Genomic DNA, 22,044 nt, shown 5'->3' with positions numbered 1-22,044 from the left:
TTTGGCGTTTCTCTTTCCCTGTGCGCCCCGGGCGGGCGAGTGGCGCCTGTTTAGCCTTGGGAGCCGAGCCGCGGGTTGTGGGCACAATCGGGCCAGAGTCTGAGGGTGTCCTGTCCCCCGCTTCCTGGCGCGTATCTGTCGCTGGGCGTGTCCACAGTGCCAGCCCCAGGGTGGCCAGCTGTGAGTGGGATAAAGGCTGTCACGGCCTTAAGCTGGTGGGAGGGGGAGGGGAGGCGGCCCAGGGCCTGGCCTGGCCTCGGCTTGGCTCTGCACGCCCTGGTGGCAGCTTTGGTGTAGACAGGTGACTGAGTATTTGAGTGAGTTGGGGACCGGGTGGAAGCCATGAGCAGCCCCCATTCTTCGCGTGGGGAACCTGCCACCTCTGTCACCACGACTTTGCCTCAGTCCACCCCCTTCTAGCCACTGCCCTCAGACTGGATTCAGAAAGCTACCCGGAAGTATCAATACTATCCTCCACATGGCCTCTTTGGGTCGGAGTAAAAACCAAACAGGAAAATGGGAAAGGGGAAAACCGTGGAGACAGAGGACAGCGGGAGGGGCAGTGGAGGAAGGCTGCTGGGAGGCTCGGCCCTGATCTTGCGGGTTCTGCACCAGCTCTTGTCCGCTGGGGGTCACTATCCCTTCTGACCCCACGGTGGCCTCTGTGTGGTATCCAGGGGTTGGGGTTCCCCCTGAGGAACCTGGACATGGGATGAGGCGGGTAGGCCTGGGAACCAGGGTCAGAGGCAGATGTCATGGAAGGTCCCTCGGGTGTCCAGTTCTCTGGGGCTCTGAAATATTCATCTCACTGGTGAGCTTTGGTTTCAAAGCTGGCGCCTTTGGCTTGGCCGGTGGTGGCAGGAGGAGCCAGGTGCTTCCTTGGGGCTGTTTTGTCAGGGGCAAGGGGGCAGCCATGCTTCCTCCTCACCTGCCTGCTCTCCCCACCTCTCCAGCCATGAGGACCCCGAGACCCAGTTTCAAACTTAGAAAGTAGTGGTGGGACCACACGGGGTCAAGTGCCCTGGCTTCCTGTCATCTTGTGCCGTGACCTCAGGGCCTCACCTGTAAAAACAGGCACCTCAGAGAGGTAATGACAGGGTACCCCTCAGGTGTGGGGAGAACCTCACTTCATGAGCTGGGGTAATAGCCACCTCAGCTCAGCCTCCTCCCAGGGGAATGGCTCAGCTGGAAGAGCACTTCCATCCCCCAAACTTGTCACCCTGTACCCTTCAGAAAGAGCAGAAGCCCCAGGCAAGGGACACACACTGGAAGGGCCAGAGTGGAAGCTCATACAGCAACTTGGGGAGAAGGTCTCTGCTAACAGTATGGTTAACCCTGATGTGGGCTTTCTGGAGTATTCTGTTGGGAATGCTGTGGAGGAGATGGCCTTGACAGAATCTTCCAATCCTGATTCTGGGGATCTAGGCCAAAACCTGGGCCTTGTTTTAAAGTAGAAATGATGCCCAGAAGTCCACAGGCCACAGTGCCAGGTACCTAGAGGGTCAGGGAGGAGGATGAGAATGAGTCCTTATTCTCATATGTAACGATTGGTATTTTTTCCTATTACATGAAGGCGATGTTAGGGGATCGCAGCCTCCTGGCTCTGTGCTGGAGATGTCCCCCAGCCCTTGGCAGTGAGTCCCGTTTTGGAGATTATAGCGGCTCTGGGGACAGGGGAGAGGAAGGCCCCTCGCAGAGGATCCGGGCGTTGAGCTGGCTCTGAGAGTGAGGGGGCATGCCTGGTACTGAATGTGACTATTCTGAGGGGCTGGGGGTGAGGACAGGGGTTTTACGATATGAGGAGTTAGGACATGAATCATCCTGAGGTCAATCTGTAAATCAAAGGTGGCCTGGCCAGCACGCCACAGGATGGTAACTAGGTGTGCCCTGATAACAATGTTCCAGGCTTAAGGATGTTTGAAGGAACAAAGGTGAACACGTTTGCTCAGTGCAGAACTTCTCAGAGGCTTCCTATGCCATTGTGCCTTGTGAATTTCCAAAAGGGGATATGGGTTGTTTTTCAGACTTATCTGTTTCTGAGCTCATCCATTAACATCTCTTGGGGCAGTGCTCTTTAGAGCAGTCTGGGAAATGCCTGGCTGGATGAGTCTAGCTTTCCACTCTCTGGTTCGGGTAACTAATCCCTCTTCCTTTCCCCGATGTGGGCTGATTTGGGGGAAAAGGAGGCCAAAGGAGGTCATTTGCCTGGACCCCCACAACTAGGTAGTGACAGAGTTAGAACTTGAACCCAGATCTCTTGACTTCCTGCCTCGTACTCTTTCTCTTCTGCAGCGTGTCGCTGTTTCTCTGCAGGCTCTGTGGTGAGTGAGACCCAGGAGATGCTGGCCGCAGGGTCCAGAGGGCAGTCTGGGAGGAGAGGGAGTTATGGCTACCCCCAGGCCCAGGTCATGCCCTGTGCCTCTGCCTCTGTAGCCATCGTCCAGACCAGTTTCACATCCGGCGGAGATTCTTTAGGAAGCAAGTCATTCCTCCCTGAAGCCTTCTGCTCTGGTCTGTTAGGCTGTTCGTTCAAAAGCAGAGACTCTTAGAGTCCGAATGGACTTTGATCTTTTGGTTCAGTGCACTTGCTTTACGGATGAGAAAACTTGAGCCCAGAGATGTGCGGTGGCCAGCCCTGACTCACACAGTGGAGTCAGGACCAGAGCCAGGACAAGAACTCAGCTCCCTGCCTCCTAACCCGGGGCTCTGGCAAAGATCGACTTTCTACGAGGGAAAAGGAATTGGTGTCAATGAGAAAGGTCTTCACTACCTCAGCTGGCCCCACGTGTTGGTATTGGCCTATTCACACAGGTGACTGGTGGGGGCTTCAGGGGCTTTTGCTCCAGGCAGGTGTAAAAGCAAAGGGCACTCTAAGTCAGACGTCAGATCCGGGTTCAGACCTATCTCTGCTGTTCGGCTGCTGTGGGACCTTGGATCGGGTTTTCTCTGAATTTCAGTTTTCTCATCTGTAGGGTAGGGATAAGGATATGCCCCTCATAGGGCCCTTGTGAGGAGCAGACATCCTTGGTACCCAGTAGTAAATACACAGTACTTGCTACTCTAAGTGGTTCTCTTCCTTCCCTGCCCACCGCAGGGAGGGGTTTGTCTCCCTTCTCTGCTGTGGGTTGTTAATTATCTGTCTGACTTTCCCCCTTCTCATCTTGAAGTTCAACTGAAAAGGTAGGAGAAGACGAAACACAAAGGAGATGGATGGGGCTGTGCTTCTGAAGCTGCATCCAGCCCTGGTTATTGCTGTCTGCTTTCCTTATCTGCACTCCCCAGCTGTTCTGACCACTGGCTTGGCTGGGGTCTCCGAGTTCACCTGCACTGATGACACTGCTTTGCTCCCCTGGAGAAGGGTGATGGGGGGACTCTAGTGCTTGGGTCTTCCCATGCCCTCCAGGGTGGCTTCCCCTTCCTGGGAGGCTGGAGCCACCTTCTCAGTTTCTGGTTGGAGAGAGGCTACCCTGGTTAGAGACCGGGGTGGGAGGGAAGTCATGGGTTGGCAGCCTTATCTGTTTCTGAGCAGGAGGGCATGGAGAGCTGGGGGGACGGGGACTTGTTCTGGCTCTGTCTCAGCAATGCGTGCGCTGGCATCTGTTACTCTGAGTTCTCAGACAGTGGGCAGGGCTGGGAATGAAAGTTCCAAACCCATGACCAAGAGGGCCTGTCACGGGCTGGGCAGGAACTTTCTTGGCTCTGGGGTTTCCTGGTCTGTCAAATGACCAGATGATTTCTAAAGTTCATTCCAGCTCTGACGTTTCAGTTTTTAGATCCTCTCGGCGTCATCCTGAGAGCTGCTAATGACCCTAATGGGAGCTGGAAGAGGTGCAGAGCCCAGATCTTGGTCCAGACAACGGTAGGATTAACCGTGTCCTGGAAGAACCTTTTACCAATTTCCTATGCTTTGCTCTGTACACAACCCTGCTCTGTAACTAGTCCAGTGTCAAGGGTTTATTTCTGAGGAAATATATTCCAAACTCCTACTGAGCGTCCAAATGTGCTGAAAAGATATCCTAGTGTGAGTTCGCAAGGGCACAGAATCTTCTCAAGGCACCAAAACATTGCAAATAATATATTGCTCATTCCTATGGTGCTGATCTCACCTCCATCTGGTAAAGATAACTCATCCTAATAAAACAGCCGTGTGGCTACATCGTAAGCTCTCTAAGGGTAAGGACACAAATCAAATCAATCTTGCTTCCATTGGATCTGTACCACCGAAAACCACTCTCAGCACAAAGTAATTACTTTAAAAATATGTGATCAATTAATACAATATATTGTTAGTATTACTGTTTAAGTTCTAGATTTTCTAAACATTTTATTTACTTTTATTTCAATTCTCCCAGTCCAGATCTAACAAGTTGCCTTATTAATGTATGAAAAAGAAACAAATCCTATGTGTTTACTTATTTAACAAATATTCTGTGATTTTATTTCTGTGCTAGGTGTCTGCTAATTAATGAGTCTATAAAGATGAATTCAAGAGCTCAAATACTTCAAAGGCTTAGTGTCCTGAGGAAATCAACACATAAATGAACAATTACAGCACAACCAAAATCTCTTACTCAGTTCTCAGGCTGCTCAAGAAACTGTACACGTTGGTTTTCTGCTTGTGTCCAGGAATTGGCGAACAGTACTGAGATGAGTGATAAGATTGCAGTTCATCCTAACGGAAGGTCTGGTCTCGCCTCCTAAAGAAGGTGTGTCCGTGTGGCAGCCCTGCCCCAGTGCCTGTGAGGATAGACGCATCCCATCCACCACCACCTCCAGTCACCCGGACCTGGACCTGGTAAAGCATCCGACAAGAAAGAAGGAAGTTAGTGGCGCTGTTTCAGGTGGAGCTTCAGGAGGTGATAAGCGCGTTAAATTTATAACTCAGTGTTTGCTGGTAAGATGCCCTGGTCTTCCATCCCCGAGGGCTCATGTTCTTACCATGCTATATATCTTCTGTCTGCCTTTCTACTTACATCCGAAAGCTGTTGGAAATATATAATGAGATAAGATATATGAAATGGTTTTGTGTGTGTGTGTGTCCATAAGTTTGACATTTTCCAATAGTACAGATTTGATAGTTTTATTTTTTCTTTGACATTTCCATTAAATCAGAGTGAAAAACTCACACTGATTCTTCTATTTAAATGTTGATACTTTTTAAAGAAAGTCATGCAAAACATTTGTAGTGAAGTCATACTTAGTAAGGAGATCAAACTTCTGATTCCATGAGATTAGGCGGGTGGAGAGTTGTAGGCATTTTAATAAAGCCAGATACGTTTCAGGGCAGTTGGCTGATATTTGCAGAACTCCTTTTGGCTTTGGGAATTTCTCCTAACAGTTTAACTCTATGTCTTATAACAGCAAAATATCAGCAAATCAATCTTTTTGGCACAGTTTCCTTGCTCTCCTGGAAAGGGAACAGTGTTACAACAGTTACTGGTTGTAACAGCTGCTGTCAAAGGCCCAGGAATTTGACATAAAATACCTGGTGTTGGAAAACTAAAGTGAAAACATAAAGCCCTTGTTTGTTAAATGGAAAAGGTCAAAATGCTTGTGAGGATGTAAACAAAAAACACATATTAGAACATCAGGCAAGTAAATCAAGGGTTAGGGACCTTCCTTGCTCTGAAGGATATTTAGCTTCAGTGAAGTAAACTTAAGGGTACTCAACGTGAAAGAGAGACATTTCCTTAACTTGTCCCATGGTTAACAGAAGCGGCATAACAGAATCTTCCTTCAAACATCAGCAAAAAGCCTATTTCTCCCCTAAAATGCTGACCTGAGCAATAATAATTAAACAAGCCCAGGACTTAGGCTTTTTCTGTGGCTACTAAATAAGACAAATTAAATCAGCCTTCAACAATCCGTGTCGAAAAAGTAAACTATATTCCCAAACTGAGAAGGTTTGTTATCAAAAAGCCTGAAAGGTATTGTCGGTTCTGGGTAAACTGTACGTCAAATTCAGTCATTTGGAAAATTGTAACCACTGAACTGGGAAATCCATCCCAGCGATTGGGAGACTTGTGCTCACTGTAAGCTCTGATGCCGAAAACTGTCCACGCTGCTGTGGGGAGACCAAGGTCTACCCACGCTCACGCCGTTTCCGTATTTCAGAAAGGAGCTTCTACTCTGACATTTCAGTGGAACTGCCAAGTGAGAACTAATCAGGAAGAGAACCCAACAGCAGCACTGCCGCCCTGGACCTCGGAGGACGCCCCCGAGACAGCCGTCCCTTCTCCAGGAGGCTTCGCTATTCACTGTTCCCCGTGATGGGAAGAGACACTGATTCCCCATCTCAGCTAGATCCCGACGATGGTCCAGCGAGTTGCTCCACGCTCCAGGGCAAATCCCTAGCAGTGCAGAGGATGCAGTGAAGTCAGGATAACCCTCAAAGCAGAGTCAAAGGGGCTCTCTCTCTCTTCTGGCCCTTACATCTGGCCTTCCTCTGTCCAAAGCATCACGGCACTTTTCAGTATCAGTAAGACCTCTGAAGGGTTAAGTCTCCTCTCTTCCCGGCTTCAGAGTTCGGGTGAGTGAGGCTCAGCGACCCTGGACGGAAGCAGACTAAACTCTGCCAAGAAACAATTACGTGTTTCCTCCCCAAAGACAAAATAGCCAAAATCAATAAACTTCCTTCCTATGATCCCCTTTGCCCAGTGAAAGAACATCTATTTCTGTTAGTCTTATTTGCAAAGAATTACTGAACAAACAAATCAGTGATTTTATCATAAAACGTAGGGAGAGAAAAGTCACAAAAATTGGGGGAATAGAGAATAGCAAATCCATCAGATTCTTTCTAGTGAGGCTTTAAAACATAATATTGGACATTTAATTTATCCCAACTTTTTTGAAGAGATGCAAGTGGTAATAATACGTATATATTGCACATGTAATCAGACCAACAGCAGCAGGAGCTGTGAGGGCTGCTGACATCTCCTGAGCACTTGCTCCATGACATGCTTATTTCATGGCTAAGTGCTTTGCCTGCACTGCTTCATGTCAATATTTGAAAATCTCTAGGAAGTGGATTCGCCTCCATTTTACAGGTGATAAAACTAAAGGAGAAGATGTGAAATACATTAAGAGCACAGAGCTGATAAGCAGTAGCCCTAGGAAGCAAACTCAGGCCCGACTCCGTACAACTTACCAGATATAAACTGTAGAGTCCGTGGTGAGAATAAAGTCGGCAGTGTGAAGTGCGGCGAAGGTCAGATAGTCAATTCGATTTGTCTCCCCTGCTGAAACCTTGGGTCCCTACACGTGCTGAGAGAGAGGAACAAAGAGGGAGATGGCTGAGGCAGTCTGGAGTCTGGAGGGCAGGCCAGCAGCCGGGATTGGGTGTTTCAGGGAGAATTTCTTCTTTGGGAGACCGCAGCTTTTGCTCTCAAGCCCTCCCACCCACATTACGGAGGAAAGTCTCCTTCACTCAAAGTCCGCTGGTTGTGGACAAAGGGCCTTCAGAGCCACAGCCTGAGCGACGCTAGGCCTGCCCTCCCCAGGCTTCCTCGCTGGTCCTGGTCGGGCGTGCTCGATGACTTGTTCTCAGCTGGGGGCAGCGGAGGGCAAGGAGCCGGCTTGTGACGAGGTCCATCGGCAGCAACAGCGGAGGATTTGCGAGTCTGCCGTCTGGTCTGTGTCTGGACAAGGACTGTCTGGACACGGCAGAGAGGGATACGGACGTGCCTTGCGGTGTGTCTGTGTTTCTCCACCCCAGGCTGAACTTGAGAAGCCGAAGCCGCTGCAGGTGCCCTGCGAGTCTGCACACCTGTAGTCAGAAAAAGGCCTCACCTGCCACTGTGAGATAGTCCTGCCTCCAGAGTAATCAATAAATTAGACTATGGGGCCCCTTGAAATAAAGGAGCCCTTCTCCGGCTGGTTTTAGACTAATAAGTGTTTGCATAAATCTAATATTCCTTGAATTCCAAGAACATTTACAAAAAAAAAAAAACGGAACTGCTAACACTTGAAGTGTACTAGACTTCAATGAAAAAAAATAAAAAGAACAAACTTTTGAGAAACTGCTAGCATGGAAGTACTTTTTCCTATAAGAAATCGATTCAAACGAAGATAAGCCTTGGACAGATCAATTTGGTTTGATAATTTTGATTTAAAAAGTCTGTGCAATATATTATAATTTTTCATTTAAGCTGTTATGAGGTCTGAGTTTTCTCATGACAAATCTAGATAATTTAAATTTTCTAAATTTCTTACACTGATTTACTCTGGATAAACTAATAATACACCTATATCATCTTTAAGATTAAAAAATATGTACACTTTTAATTAAATACAGTTATGATTCCGACATACACTTTTATGGCAAGAGTAAGTATGTATTGTGGTGCGTGACCTTCAAAATAGTTGTCAAGGTCATCAGTTAAGCAAAGATCTTGGAACAATAGAATTCAGTTGGCACTTGTTTTTATATGCTGTAAACGGGCTCTACCTCTGGGTCATGCTAATGAATGCATTCACTTTTCTGTTTCACGTAGGTATTAAAAAAATGGGTTTGGCTGTAAAGAATGAGATTAAGTGAAGGGTTGTCCACATTCCAGGGCCTTTTTGCTGACCTTCCCATTTGTGCATCTGAAGCGCTCTGTGGTTTTCAGAGTCCACACAGCCACGCGGCTCGCGGCCAGCGCTCTGCTTGCTTCCCCACCAGCAGCCTCAGGGGCACCAGTTAAAACTCAGGTAGGGAGAGTGGGAGGGAGACGCGAGAGGGAGGAGAAATGGGAATATATGTATATATATAGCTGATTCCCTTTGTTATACAGCAGAAACCAACACACCATTGTAAAGCAATTATACTCCAATAAAGATGTTAAAAAAAACCCACCAAACTGAATTGGACAACCATAGCTCTAAAATTTCCAAAACTGAATCGAATGCTTGTTTTGACTGGTGTTTTGAGGCTTCCAAATATTATCAGGAGCCTAAAATTGCCTCTCTGCAAACTAAGATTTTAAAATTAACTGAGGTAAACGAATGATTAAAGAAAAATAAAATGGCTTCCAAAGCTTCAAAAAAAAAAAAAAAAAACTCGGACCAGCTGTGCAGGGTCCAGCCTCGGCCATGGATGAGTCGCCAGCTTCTGTGTTTCAGGATGAAGTTCTCGCCAGCGTGTTCCTCACCACAAATGACTTGATGTCGGTGTTAATCTGGTGTCTGGAAATCAGCACCTTGATGTATTTTGTGGATTGATCTGTGTCTCCATAAGAGATGTTGAAGTCCTCGCCCCTAATATCCGTGGATGCAACCTTATTTGGAAACAGGGTCAATGGAAGTACTGTTAGCTAAGATGAGTCACCCTGGAGCGGCGTGGGCCCTAATCCAGTAGGTCTGGTGTCCTTACGAGAAGCCGCGTGAAGCTGGAGCTATGCTTCCCAGGAGGGGTCCCCAGGAGGTCGGAAGGGGCGGGTCTCAGGGGGGCGTGGCCCTGCCTACACCTTGACTTTGGGCTTGTAGCCCCCAGACTTATAAGACCTTAAGGTCTGTTGTTCTAAGCTGCCCAGTGTGTTGTGCTTTGTTAAAGCAGCATGAGGACACAGAAGGCAGAAGACAACCATTTAGAACAGGTGCCTTTTAACGAAACTTCCCCTCCCAGAGCCTGGGGTGCAGAAGTTTTCTGCTTTCTTTAAAAGGTATTGCACAAAACCCTTGAAAGAGATTCAGTCCAGGGCTTGTTCCCAAAGAAAATTTTGGGTAAACAACTTCCATTCTTTATTTTTAATGTCTGCTCTCTCTCTACGGGTCTCCTCCTCCTCATTTCTTACATCTGTGATGTAAATTTGTAAAGCTGGAGGGGTAAACTTCCACCCACCAGGCCGTGGATCGTGCAGTAGAAATGACTGTTTCAACATGACCACCGTATGAGGGACCATGAATTACGTTATGGAAAAGGTTAGCTCCTTCCCTAAAGAAAGAACAAGCTGTGATGAAGAGAAGTAATATCCGTTAACTACGTTTTCCATATTCACACATAAAAAAAGAGTTATTTAAAATAAAATTCAAAGTAAAGGTAATTAGTACAATTTGAAAATAAGAGAAGTAAGGGCATAATAGACTAACGGTTGGGTAAAAGAAAAATAATAACGAGATCTAAAGTAAATGAACTTCAAGATAAAAACCTAGGAACTCAGTAAATAAATGATACAATATTATAATTAAATAGTTAGAATATTAATGAGAGAAAAATTAAAATGAGAGCAGTGGGTAGAATTAAAGATTAAAAACAGGAGTTAAGAACCTTACAATTAAGAAGGATTAAGGAAAACATATCTGAAAAAAATAGAATAAGAAATCTGAAGATTAGAGAGATCAGTATATTAATTGAAATCATATTATGAAAAAGAAAGATAACATAGCATAAGCTGACAATACAATCTATAACAAGAGCAGAATGATAGCTTTAATGGTTGCTTAAAGAACTAAAACATTGTCTTAGCAAAAACAAGGTGCCAGATGTGGTGTCATTAGTGTCAATATCAGACGGTGGCAGAGGGGCCCATGACCAGATCTGGGCAAGGATGCCCGTTCAGGGCCAGTGTGAGTGGTGTCAGGGCTCTTTTCCTCTTTTCCTCTGGTGAGGCCCACACGCGTGTACATGCAGCCAGATCAGGAATTAAATCTTCATTGTGTGAGGGATGCAGATTTGGGGGTGGTGGTTAATACTGTAGACCTACCCTGACTGAAATAAAAAATGGGACCACAAGTGGGATGTCCATTGAGGGTGATCCAAAAAAATTATTTTAAAAGCATGGAGGGAAGAAAGCAAGCCGCAGGTGGAATAATTGGTCCCCAAACACATGCACGTCCTGCTCGAGGCCTGTGGTTACGTGCGTAACGTGGCAAAGCAAGTGAAGGTTGCAGACGGAACTGTGGCCAGTGGTCAGCTGACCTTGAGAAGGGAGGTCATCCCGGACTGTCAGGGAGGGGGTGCGGGCAGTGTGATCACAAGTCCACGTATGTGATGAGAGGGCAACATGTCAAAGTCCAGGTGATGCAGGTGAGGCAGTGCTCCTGGCCCAGGTGGGAGGAGGGCCAGGACGCAGACAGCACGGCAGCCCCTGGGAGCTGGACCTTCCCCTGGCACCTGTGGAAGGAGGGCAGCCCACCAACACCTGGCTGTTAGACTGTAAACCCCCTTGGACCCTGGCCTGCAGAACTGTAAGAATTAGATCTGTACTGTTTCAAAGCTGATGGAGAAAGTAATTGAGAGGACCCACGAGTTGGTCCCGGGCAACTGGGGCTCCTCACCCCTGACCTTGGGATGTTTGCACCATCCCCACCCTAGACACAGCCTCGAGGTCGAGGCCGTCTAGACAGTGAACCTGATGGAACCCAGGTAAGCCCTCTATAAACTTCTAAAATCTGGCTGGTGGGTGCAGATAGCCACTTGTCTTGCGGTCCAAGGCAAGCCTCATAAGTAAGCCCCCCGCTGGTTACACCTGCCACCCCCCAGTCTGGAGGTCTGCCAGTTTCTTCGGTCTCTCCCTGTCCTCTTGGGGATGGGGCCAGTTTATGAACCAATGAAAGCCACCAAGGTTGTGGCGGTCTGTGACAGCGACCACGGGAAATTGTTCTGCAGTGATGAATACTTAGTAAGACCATCACTTACAGAAGTTGGAATGTAGACAATTTTAGCGGCCAACCTGTGATGCACAGCCTGGCAGGGAGGCGGTTAATTTCAATGGTGGGATGGTACCCTCGGCGTCTCCTCAATTACACGTCTGTCTCCAGGAAATGGGCTAAAGATGTGCTTCCCACACACCTGCTGGGTGGCCCTAATACCAGAGTGTAGCTATTGTCGCAAGGAGCCCCAAATAAGAAGCTCGCCAAGAGTTTGAAATAGTTGATTGTAGAGGAAACCCTGAGCCTGAAGAAGGTCTGCGAGTGCCAGAGAATTTAAATGATGCTCGATCACTCTCCCACAGCGGGGCAGGCTTGGGGGAGGCAGGTTGGGGGTCACAGGCCGCGCCAGAGGTGAGGATGCAAAACCAAAGGCGTCCCCGAAGTGCAGCCGCAGGTCGCATGCAAAAGGGAGTGTCTGTCAGGGAACAAAATGGGGACTCACTGAGGACCCGTCCTCCCGGGCGGAGGGCCCTGACCTGGGCGCTTCTCCCTCGGAGGGTGCTCAAGGCGGTGAGTTTGCTCCTGTCCGGCTGCACGGAGAGGAAAGGAGGGAAGGGAACCTTCTCCGTAAGAAGCAGATCCAGGTCTGCAGGCCGAGAGCTGCCGCAGCAGGACCTGAGCAAGAGGCAGCAGCGTGAAACCTCCTGATGCCAAGTCGGGCTTCCATCCCCAGGGTCTGAGGGGCCGTCCTGCTGTCCTGGGACGTGCAGGAGCCCGTTCGGCCTGTGAAAGCATGGGAAGCTGTGCCGCGCACCTGGGTGACTTTGGAATTGGTCACTGCTCCTGCCGGCCAGGGCACAGGGCCGGTGCCCACCTGGGCAGGGAGGGGCCACAGGACTAACCGTGGACGCTGAGCGTTGGCAGAAGTGGTCGGGGTTCCTTTAGGACGAACCTTTGTTGACACTGCCAGACTCAGTCTGTCCTCACCTCCAGGCCTGTCTTCACTTCCAGGGCACGTGAATGTGTATGTGTGTGCATCTGTGCGTGTTCATGTGTGTGCGTGTGAGTGTGTGTGCATAATTTACACTAACACAAGATCATTTTTAATAAGTACCAGCCTAAAGGTGTTTACAAATGGCTACAGAATGAGGGAAAGAGCTAGCACAGAAGTATCTGGGAGGAGGATTTCTTGCCTGAATTTATCCTGAATATCTATTCTCAATTTACAGAGCAAATGTATTAGCCATTTTATAGTTATGTATTTTTTCTAATAAAAGACCTCTCATTTATTTGTACTTTGGGCAATATTTGCCTGCAGGACAGAGCTGCGTGTTATAATCTACAACCATATATCTTATGCTTTTTCAGCTGGACTTAGGCAATTATAAAAATATACAAAATGAAACAAAGCCACAACAACAAAAACCCTCTAGGGCAGTAAAATAGCACTCCTCCACACTCACCTTAACACATTCCTACTCGGCATGTAAAAAGCGTGTTGAGAAATAACCGTGCTTCATAGTAATGCAACATCTGAAAAATCAAGCTGATGGCAATTTCTAGCTCAAGAAAAGTATAGCTCAGTCCTTTCTATTTTTTCCACCATCTTAACCAAGGAAATGGGGGGAAAATGATTTTTAAAAGGTAATTCTTAAAATCAGTTCAAAAAATATTATCAGGCAATTAAAGAACATTAAAGATCTCCAAATTAACAAAATCCTGCGGGGGTTGGTGTTCTGCTTATAAGCTTATCAACTCTTACAGAACAGGCTGCCTTTGTGAGCTCCAGCCACAACTAAGTAGGAGTTATACTCACAGCAGATCAGAATTACTTTCCATAAAGTAGAAGGGGCTCTAATACAGAGTCTGAGAATTACTATTAGGAAAACTTGTTTGCAAATCCCACGCCAAATAGATAGTTTTTTGTGTCTGGTTGTATGCCAGAGGCTAATTTTTGCTAAGGCAAACAATACTTTCTTCTACTGAGTTTTCACGTTGTAGTTTACTGAAGGGCGAATTAGCAGAATTATCATAATACGTAATGAAATGAAGAGCCCATTAAAAGCAAAGGATTGTGGGCAACACTGTAGATTGATTTCTTTTTAACGTTACAGCACACTTTCTGAGGGAGAAGTCATTTGTGTTTAAGGGGAGAGGATGTGACACTTCTCTGAGTCAGGTCAGGACTCCCAGTCTATCTGTGATGGCAGCTATTATGTCTACAATACGACTAATTGTCATAGCAATTGATGAAATTGGTAATAATTGTAGTGAGTAAATTTACTGAGCTCCTTTTATATTCCAGATGACACCAGACATTTGACAAATTAGTCATTATAACAACTCTCCAAAGTAGGCGTTAGGATTTGGGCTTTGAAATCGAAGTTCAAGGAATAAAGTACGTCGATTCATTAGTCAGGCGCACAGACGGCACGCAGGGCTCCGTGCTAAGGCCACACACTGTGCTCCAACCGCAGGCCCCTGCTCACCAGCCCTGGGCCAAAACAGGCCTCCACCCCTCATCTGTAAAATGGGATGAGACTGGCATTGAGCTCACAGGGCTCCAGAGAAAATACCGTGAGCTCATCCACAGATGACACTTAGCTTCTGGCCCATTGTATAGAAAGCTCAGGAGAACCTTAGTTGCCCCTAAAATCAATTATTGTTACCATTGAAGGTATTCTGTGGGGTGGTGACATTAGGTCCATGCAGCAACAATTTCTGTCCTCCCCAGCACACCACTATCATGCATCACACCTAACACTCTGCAAAGTTTTGAAAGAGCAGTGCAACATTTCGGGCTCCACTTTTTTAATTCAAATCATTGACCACTTAAGAAAAGGAGTTAAGCTTCCATGTTCTGAAGCCTTTTCACAAAAACTGTAAACACCTTTCAACATTCAAAATTCATGTCCTCCTTCTTTAGAAATAAATTTGCAATGAGTTTTCCATTGTTCTTTATTTGTTGCACTGACTCATTTTACAATCAAAGTTCCCATTATCTGAAATTCTGAAGTATAGTAATTTGGAAGAATGGCAGCAACAGGCAAAAAGATCGCTGGGCAAGCAAAGCGATTGTTTATGAGACAGATTTGAAGGCTGGGTTTGGATTTTTTTAATGTGTGGGAAGGATGAACAACAATGATAAATTTTGTACAGGATTTTCTGTGTAATTTGTTAATACTAAGTGATATACCTGTTTCAAAGACGCTCCTCAGGCATCCACAAGGAGACAAAGTGAAAGGGATTTTAATCACAAGGTTGCTATAGCAGCAAAATTCATAGATAAACTAAAGATTTATCATTTATTTATCTGGCAATTAGATAAGTAAAATAGTGGAATTTTATGAAGTAATTGAGATAATGCATTGTTTATATGTCATATTAAAGCAGCTCAATCTCAAAAAAAACAACAACCCAATCAAAAAAATGGGCAGAAGACCTAAACAGACATTTCTCCAAAGAAGACATACAGATGGCCAAGAGGCATATGAGAAGATGCTCAACATCACTAATTATCAGAGAAATGCAAATCAAAACTACAATGAGGTATCACCTCACACTGGTCAGAATGACCATCATCAAAAAATCTACAAACATTAAATGCTGGAGAGGGTGTGGAGAAAAGGGAACCCTCTTACACTGTTGGTGGGAATGTAAACTGATACAGCCACTATGCAGAACAGTATGGAGGTTCCTTAAAAAACTAAAAATAGAACTAGCATACGACCCAGCAATCCCACTTCTGGGCATATACCTGGAGAAAACCATAATTCAAAATGACACATGCACCCTAATGTTCATTGCAGCACTATTTACAATGGCCAGGTCATGGAAACAACCTAAATGTCCATCAACAGAGGAATGGATAAAGAAGATGTGGTACATATATACGACAGAATATTACTCAACCATAAAAATGAATGAAATTGTGCCATTGCAGAGATATGGATGGATCTAGAGACTGCCATACAGAGTGAAGTAAATCAGAAAGAGAAAAACAAATATCGTACATTATTGCATATATGTGGAATCTAGAAAATGGTATAGACGAACTTATTTGCAAAGCAGAAATAGAGACACAGATGTAGAAAACAAATGCATGGATACCCACGGGGGATAGGGGGTGGGATGAACTGGGAGATTGGGATTGACATATATACACTATTGATACTATGTATAAAATAGATAACTAATGAGAGCCTACTGTATAGCACGGGGAACTCTACTCAATGCTCTGCAGTGAACTAAATGGGAAAGAAATCCAAAAAGGAGGGGCTATACATATAGCTGATTCACTGTGCTGTACAGCAGAAACTAACACAACATTGTAAAGCAACTATACTCCAATAAAAAATAAAATAAAATTTTACTAGGTTTAGAAAAATAGTTCTAAAAACATAGTAAGGTGGAGAATGTTAGAAATAGAATGATTTCTATAGCAAAATACCACACACACACCCCCCACTACATAATTCTAAAGAAATACATATATAAATAAATATGCATGTAAGATAGGGGATGGGCATGGAGATAAAAGAAGAGGAATTATTGTGATATAAAGAAAGTCCCTCAACAAACCAATGTCGATTATTTAAGAGGAGTTGTGTATTACCAGCTCAAGCCTATCAACCTAAATCCGAAGCAATAAAAACAATCCTAGAATATGACAGGGTGATCATTCACACATTTTCCATCCTTTTAGAAATCCCACTGAAACAGAACTATACGTAGATTAGAGAAAAATTATAATCGTAGAAATAAAATAATAAACAAGTAGTGATGTACATGTCAGTAAATAAAGGCTGGTAAATCTCTCAGGATTGAATGTGGAGAAAAGGAAACTTTTGTGCGTTGTCGGTGGGTATGTAAATGGTACAGCCACTGTGGAAAACAGTATGGAGGTTCCTCAAAAAATTAAAAATAGAACTACTATAGGATCCAGCAATTCCACTTCTGGGTATTTATCTGAAGAAAATGAAAACTCTAATTCTAATAGATATCCACACCCCAGTGTTCATTACAGCATTATTTACAATAGGCAAGATATGGAAGCAACCTAAGTGCCCATAAACAGAAGAATGGACAAAGAAGGTGTGAAATATATATATATATATTTATATATGCCAGAATATTAATAATGGAATATTACTCAGCTATAAAAAAGAATGAAGAATGAAATCTCACCATCTGTGACAGGATGGATGGATATAAAGAGTATTATGCTTAGGGAAATAAGTCAGACAGAGAAAGACAAATATGTTGTGTTCTCACTTATATGTGGAATCTGAAAGAAAAGCCTAAAGCAAAACAAATGAACAAACAATACAAAATGAAAAAAGACTCAGACACAGAGAACAAACAGATGGTTGCCAGAGGGGATGGGGGTGGGGGAATGAGTGAAGTAGGTGAAAGAGATTAAGAAGGACAAACTTCCAGTTATAAAATGAATACGTCATGGGGATGTAATGCACAGAACAGGGAATATAGTCAGTTATATTATAATAACTTTACAAGGTGACGTATGGTTACTAAACATAGTGGTGATCAATTCGTAATGTAAATAAATGTCAAATGTCTTTGTTGTGCATCTGAAACTACTATAATATCGTATGTCAACTATACTTCCAAAAAAATGAAAAAAAGGATGTTAAAAAAATTTAATGGGAGAGTAAAACAACTGAGTATTTGCATTTGGTATATTTGGCATATATTTTATGACTTTTTAAAACATATTATTTTATTTTTATCAAAAGGACTTTTAAAATAAAAATAAATCTACTCTCACTGTCATTTTTAAAAGAGAAAGGGAATTGTCTCTTTTAAACCTCACAATCTCGTGTTGAAAAATGCGTGTCCTCCAGGGTCAATATGGAGGGGTTTCAGAGCCGGGGCTCCAAACGTGACTACTGGGTGTGACTCCCTCCCTGCCCTCAGACCAGGTGACCTCTGCAAATTACCTGCATCCTTCTTCCCAGCTCACCTCACCAGGGAAGTGGAAAGTGAGGGACCAGCTCCGGGACCAGGTGGGGAGTAAGCATCACGGCTGGGCCACGTCTGAGGTGGGAGTTACTTCTGTGGTGGTGATTTGTATAAACAATCTCAAGAGTATTTATTCAGTTGGGTGGATCTATGGGTAAATTAACCTTCGGAGGTTCACAGGGGAATCAAAGCTTGTCAATATCTTGTAGCCACTCACCATGGATCAGAGAGTTCAGAGTTTCCCGAGATGCTCCAAAATCTTTGTTTTTGGAGAAAATCCCAATTGATATTCACTCTCTGTGCAAAAACATTCATGATGTGTTAAATACTTGCCACTTTTCCCATATTATATATATATGTGTGTGTGTGTGTGTGTGTGTATAGAGAGAGACTTACAAAATACTGATATTTTAATGAAAGTCAAAGAAAATAAATGACTTGAAATAAAAATCTGTATTTTACATAAAATTTCATAAGGAGTTGTAAGTAATAGTCCCCAATGAAACAGTATGCACACTAAATCATGTTTGGAAACTTGCTGTAGAGTTCAGTTGAATATAAATTCACATGTATTTTTTCCAAAGGAAAAAACGTGTTTCTGTATAGTGTTTATCATGTAGTATTCACCATATGTATACTACATATAAAGCTATATGGTACTGATAGCATATAGAACTGTATTGATATACAGGTACTAGTTTTTCTCTTTGAAAAGTGAAAACTACAAATTTTATGAAGGATGAGATAAAAGTATTCTTCATAATCACATACATATCCAAGGCAGCCACCATCCCCACGTCTATGGGAGTACAGATGCCAACGCGCGTACACACACCTCCTTCTCAGGCGCTGGTACCCTGACTGCAGCCAGGCTGCCAACACGCCTCTCCTCGCCCGGAGGACTTGGGGTTCTCCTGAGCCTGCCCCAGAGCACACCTTACTTACATGCATGCTCTATTACGTAAATGCTACTACGTTTTCTCATAAAGTGTATTATTCAGTATGTACATTTTATAACTTTGTTTTCTCTTAACATATTGTAGACTCTGTCTACTAGACATAAATGTAAATATACCTCATTCTTGGTAACAGCTTCATAAAAAATGTGTACGGATGACATTTTATTTAATTAATCCCTTTTTATGTATAAAGATGGTGTTCTGATATTCTTCTGTCTTAGTAAGGCTGGAATGAGCAGTGCTGTATCTGTGTGTGTGTGTGCCCAATTCTTTTTATCACGTACTATGATAAATTCATACATGTGGTATTGCTGAGTCAAAGGCTTACATATCAACCTCTCAAGCCCTGGTTTTCTTCCTCAGATTGGGACTATGATACCAGCACTGAAAGTTATTGGAATGACCGGGTAAGTGCACGGCTGCCCACAGAGCTGTCCTGTGAGCAGATAGGGACGGTGCCTCTTCCGCCGCTGTGCCTTCTGAAGACGCAGAGACCAGGCCTTCTTCTCCAAAGAGGAGCAGGGAAACACCACTGACCTGGCTTAGGAGCAATGGAACTGAAAGTATATGTTTCCCTTTGTCCAGGTTAATCCTGACTGTTGGCCCCTTTCTTAAAATTTCCAGGAAAAAGAACTCTGGTTTTCATTTTCTGAGGATCAACTTGTAACTGGGCCTTCAAGTAACTACAAAGACTTCGTCATTTTTCATTAATTGATTTTTCAGGTTGATATTCACTCAAGTTTGATCAGATCCGTGCGGGACCCTGAATGTCTGGGTGGAGGGGGGCTGTCAGGGAGCCCTGAAGGAGGCTGACTCCTGGTGGCAGGTGGATAAAGCCAGCTGGAGAGGATGGAGGAGAGCCTGAGGTGGGGAGTTAAAGCTCTTTGAGAATCTGGTGTGGGAGGGAGCTGAAAATGGGCAATTCCTCCGGAGGATGAGGGAGGGGGTATGGGGGGGAGGAAGGGATACTGCAGGAAAAGGGGAAAGTGACAGGTTCCTTAGCAATTGGGGTGGGGCGGACTATTCCATAAGGCAGGGCATGTCCCCTGAGACGGGCAGCAGGAAGTGTCTGTGGAGGGAACAGAAGGTGGGCGGATTTGATTATAGGGTGGGAGACACATGAGGTAGCTCCTATCTAATTGTTTCTAGTTTCTCTTTGAATTAGAGAGAATATCTGCAGCAGAGTGAATGGAGGTGGAGGGAAAGGGGGAGAGAGAGAGAGAGAGAGAGAGAATATGGGAAGGAGGGAGGAGGGAAGTTGTTTTAGAGCCTGGAAGTCAAGCCCACCAGGAGGGGTGGCCGAACCACAGGAGTGACTGCGTGCCTGCTTGAGATGTGGTCCTGGATGGAAACAGACCGGTCGGCAGGGCTCTGTGGTTTTCCCTCATGGGGTTCAGGTGTTTGGGGAAAGGTAAGGGACAGGTGGATAGTTGGGCTTAACCAGGTCTGTGGTTTCACGAGGCAAGTCATGACAGCGAGAAAAACTGGGGGAAGTTAGGAATGTTTGTAAGAGACTGAGGACAGTGGTGGATTTTATAATTTAAATGGAATAAGGAAGAAATTGAAGTCATTTTTGAGGGAGGGGCCAGTGGTTGCCAGCAGATTATTTGGCTGTAAGTGTAGAGTGAGACACAGGGGACGTGCAGAGGAAATGAGCTGGCGGGAGGGGTACTGACAGTGGGACTGCAGGTGGTTGGTTCCTGGGGCTGGTGGGGCAGATGTGGGCGGTGAGGACCATGGCGTTGAGGGAGGGGAGACTGAGGAGACTGGACAGAATCTCGGGCATCCCGTACTCACTTGCCAACTAATGCCAAACCCCTTGGCTCCCGCTGTTTCTGCTTACGCTTCCTGTGTTGTATTCTGCACACTGGACCGGAGCATGTGGTCTGTGTCACCATCGTGTTGGTCCCGTGTAGCACAAGCCTGATACATAACACAAGTCCAGCGCATATTTTTTAATAAATAAGGAAGGAGGTAACTGAATGATTATCTTATTAAACTATGAAACAAAAGAATCCCATATTCTTGGTTGTAGGTGGGTGTTTTACTAAAGCACTTTCTTATAAAAAAAGAAAACCAAAACCTGTAGATTGCAAGCAATTTTCTGCAAGAAAAAGTAAATAAATCAGAAGTTCAAACTTTTCAAAATTCATACACTTTGTACATTTCTAATGTACTTATTAAGAAAAAGAAAGTATTAAATGAGAAACTAGCCTCATAATTGTTTTTGTCACAGCAAAAGTTGAGGAGAATCGTATCGTGTTGCTCAAATTTCTATTCATTTTTCTTAAGCCTATGAGAATCAAAGTATCTTTGTGTTCAGAAACCAATTCTCTCCTCAGAGCCTCTGTACACTTATATAACTGAAGATAAGATTTGGGACTTGGTTATGAGTCAAAACTAAATATATTCATGGTTTATTTCTATTTGGAGACCATTCTAAAAATTCAGGTACATATTTGAATATTACAATGCCTACTCGATATATTTAATATCTTCTCCAAATATTCTTACTCAGGTAAGGATACGGTGACATAATCAGTTTTGAGTTCACTCATACATTCTCAAAGATATTTAACACGTTAGCTAAGAACCTGATTTGGGAAGGACATTTTTATTACATGGGTAATAAAATGTCTGTAATCCCTCAAATAAGGGAGGCAGTAATTTTATGTCCGTGACCCACTAGACTCTGAGCTCCGTGAGGACCTGGTGGTCTTACATTCATCACATCCCCAATATCTACTAAGGCATCTAGACATCGGTCAGCAATCAATTGTTGTTGAATGTGTGAATGATTGAAAAAAATATTGACTATTAAAAGCGGTAAAAGGGGGCTTCCCTGGTGGCGCGGTGGTTGGGAGTCTGCCTGCCAATGCAGGGGACACGGGTTCGAGCCCTGGTCTGGGAAGATCCCACATGCCGCGGAGCGACTGGGCCCGTGAGCCATAACTACTGAGTCTGCGCGTCTGGAGCCTGTGCTCTGCAACGGGAGAGGCCACGACAGTGAGGGGCCCGCGCACCGCGATGAGGAGTGGCCCCCGCTTGCCGCAACTGGAGAAAGCCCTCGCACAGAAACGAGGACCCAACACAGCCAAAAATAAATAAATAAATTTATTAAAAAAAAAAAAAAAAAAAGAGTGTTAGGTAACACATTAGGAACTAGGTGGCTCTGTGCCCATAATCTTAAAAAAAAAAAAAAAAAAAAAAGCGGTAAAAGATATAAATATTTACATACAGTTATAGGCATTCACTGATCACCTGCCTAAAACCCACTCTTGGACCGTGACTTAAGAGCCCTTGCGTTATCCTGCAGTTGCACAGGCCCCAGGACCCTGGTGCTATAGCCCTGGTCAGTTTCTGAGTCCTCCGAGGATGGGCCGATTCTCAAGGGCCTCCAACAGCCATGGCTCCCCTGGGCGAGGTTTCCTACAGGAATCCCCCTCCACTGCTGTGGAATCTTTCTCTCCTTTCTCCTTCTTCTCTTCCCTTCCTCCCTCCCTCCCTCCTTCCCTTCCCGTTCTTTGAGTAG

General features: G+C 44.9%; 3 protein-coding genes across 3 annotated transcripts in view; 2 read left to right on the top strand and 1 right to left on the bottom strand.

Moving 5' to 3' along the window:
• Positions 1 to 22,044, bottom strand: part of LOC309662885 (putative hydrolase PNKD) — a 751,075-nt gene that overhangs the window by 73,654 nt on the left and 655,377 nt on the right. The window lies entirely within an intron of this gene.
• LOC309662890 (cyclin-Y-like protein 1) overlaps positions 1 to 22,044 on the top strand; it is a 187,288-nt gene that overhangs the window by 105,308 nt on the left and 59,936 nt on the right. The gene's annotated exons all lie outside the window — the stretch shown is intronic.
• The window catches only part of LOC309662938 (cyclin-Y-like protein 1), a gene marked incomplete at its 5' end in the record, with an annotated part of 72,908 nt that continues 59,936 nt past the window's right edge, over positions 9,073 to 22,044 (top strand). The window contains one exon of the mRNA XM_082466138.1: positions 9,073 to 9,146. Coding sequence (XP_082322264.1) covers positions 9,073 to 9,146 — 74 coding nt within the window. The remainder of the gene's footprint in view (positions 9,147 to 22,044) is intronic.

The sequence above is a fragment of the Balaenoptera physalus genome, assembly GCF_965194825.1.
Source record: "Balaenoptera physalus genome assembly, chromosome: 6".
NCBI lineage: Eukaryota > Metazoa > Chordata > Mammalia > Artiodactyla > Balaenopteridae > Balaenoptera > Balaenoptera physalus.
This window is presented reverse-complemented; position numbering and strand designations above follow the sequence as displayed.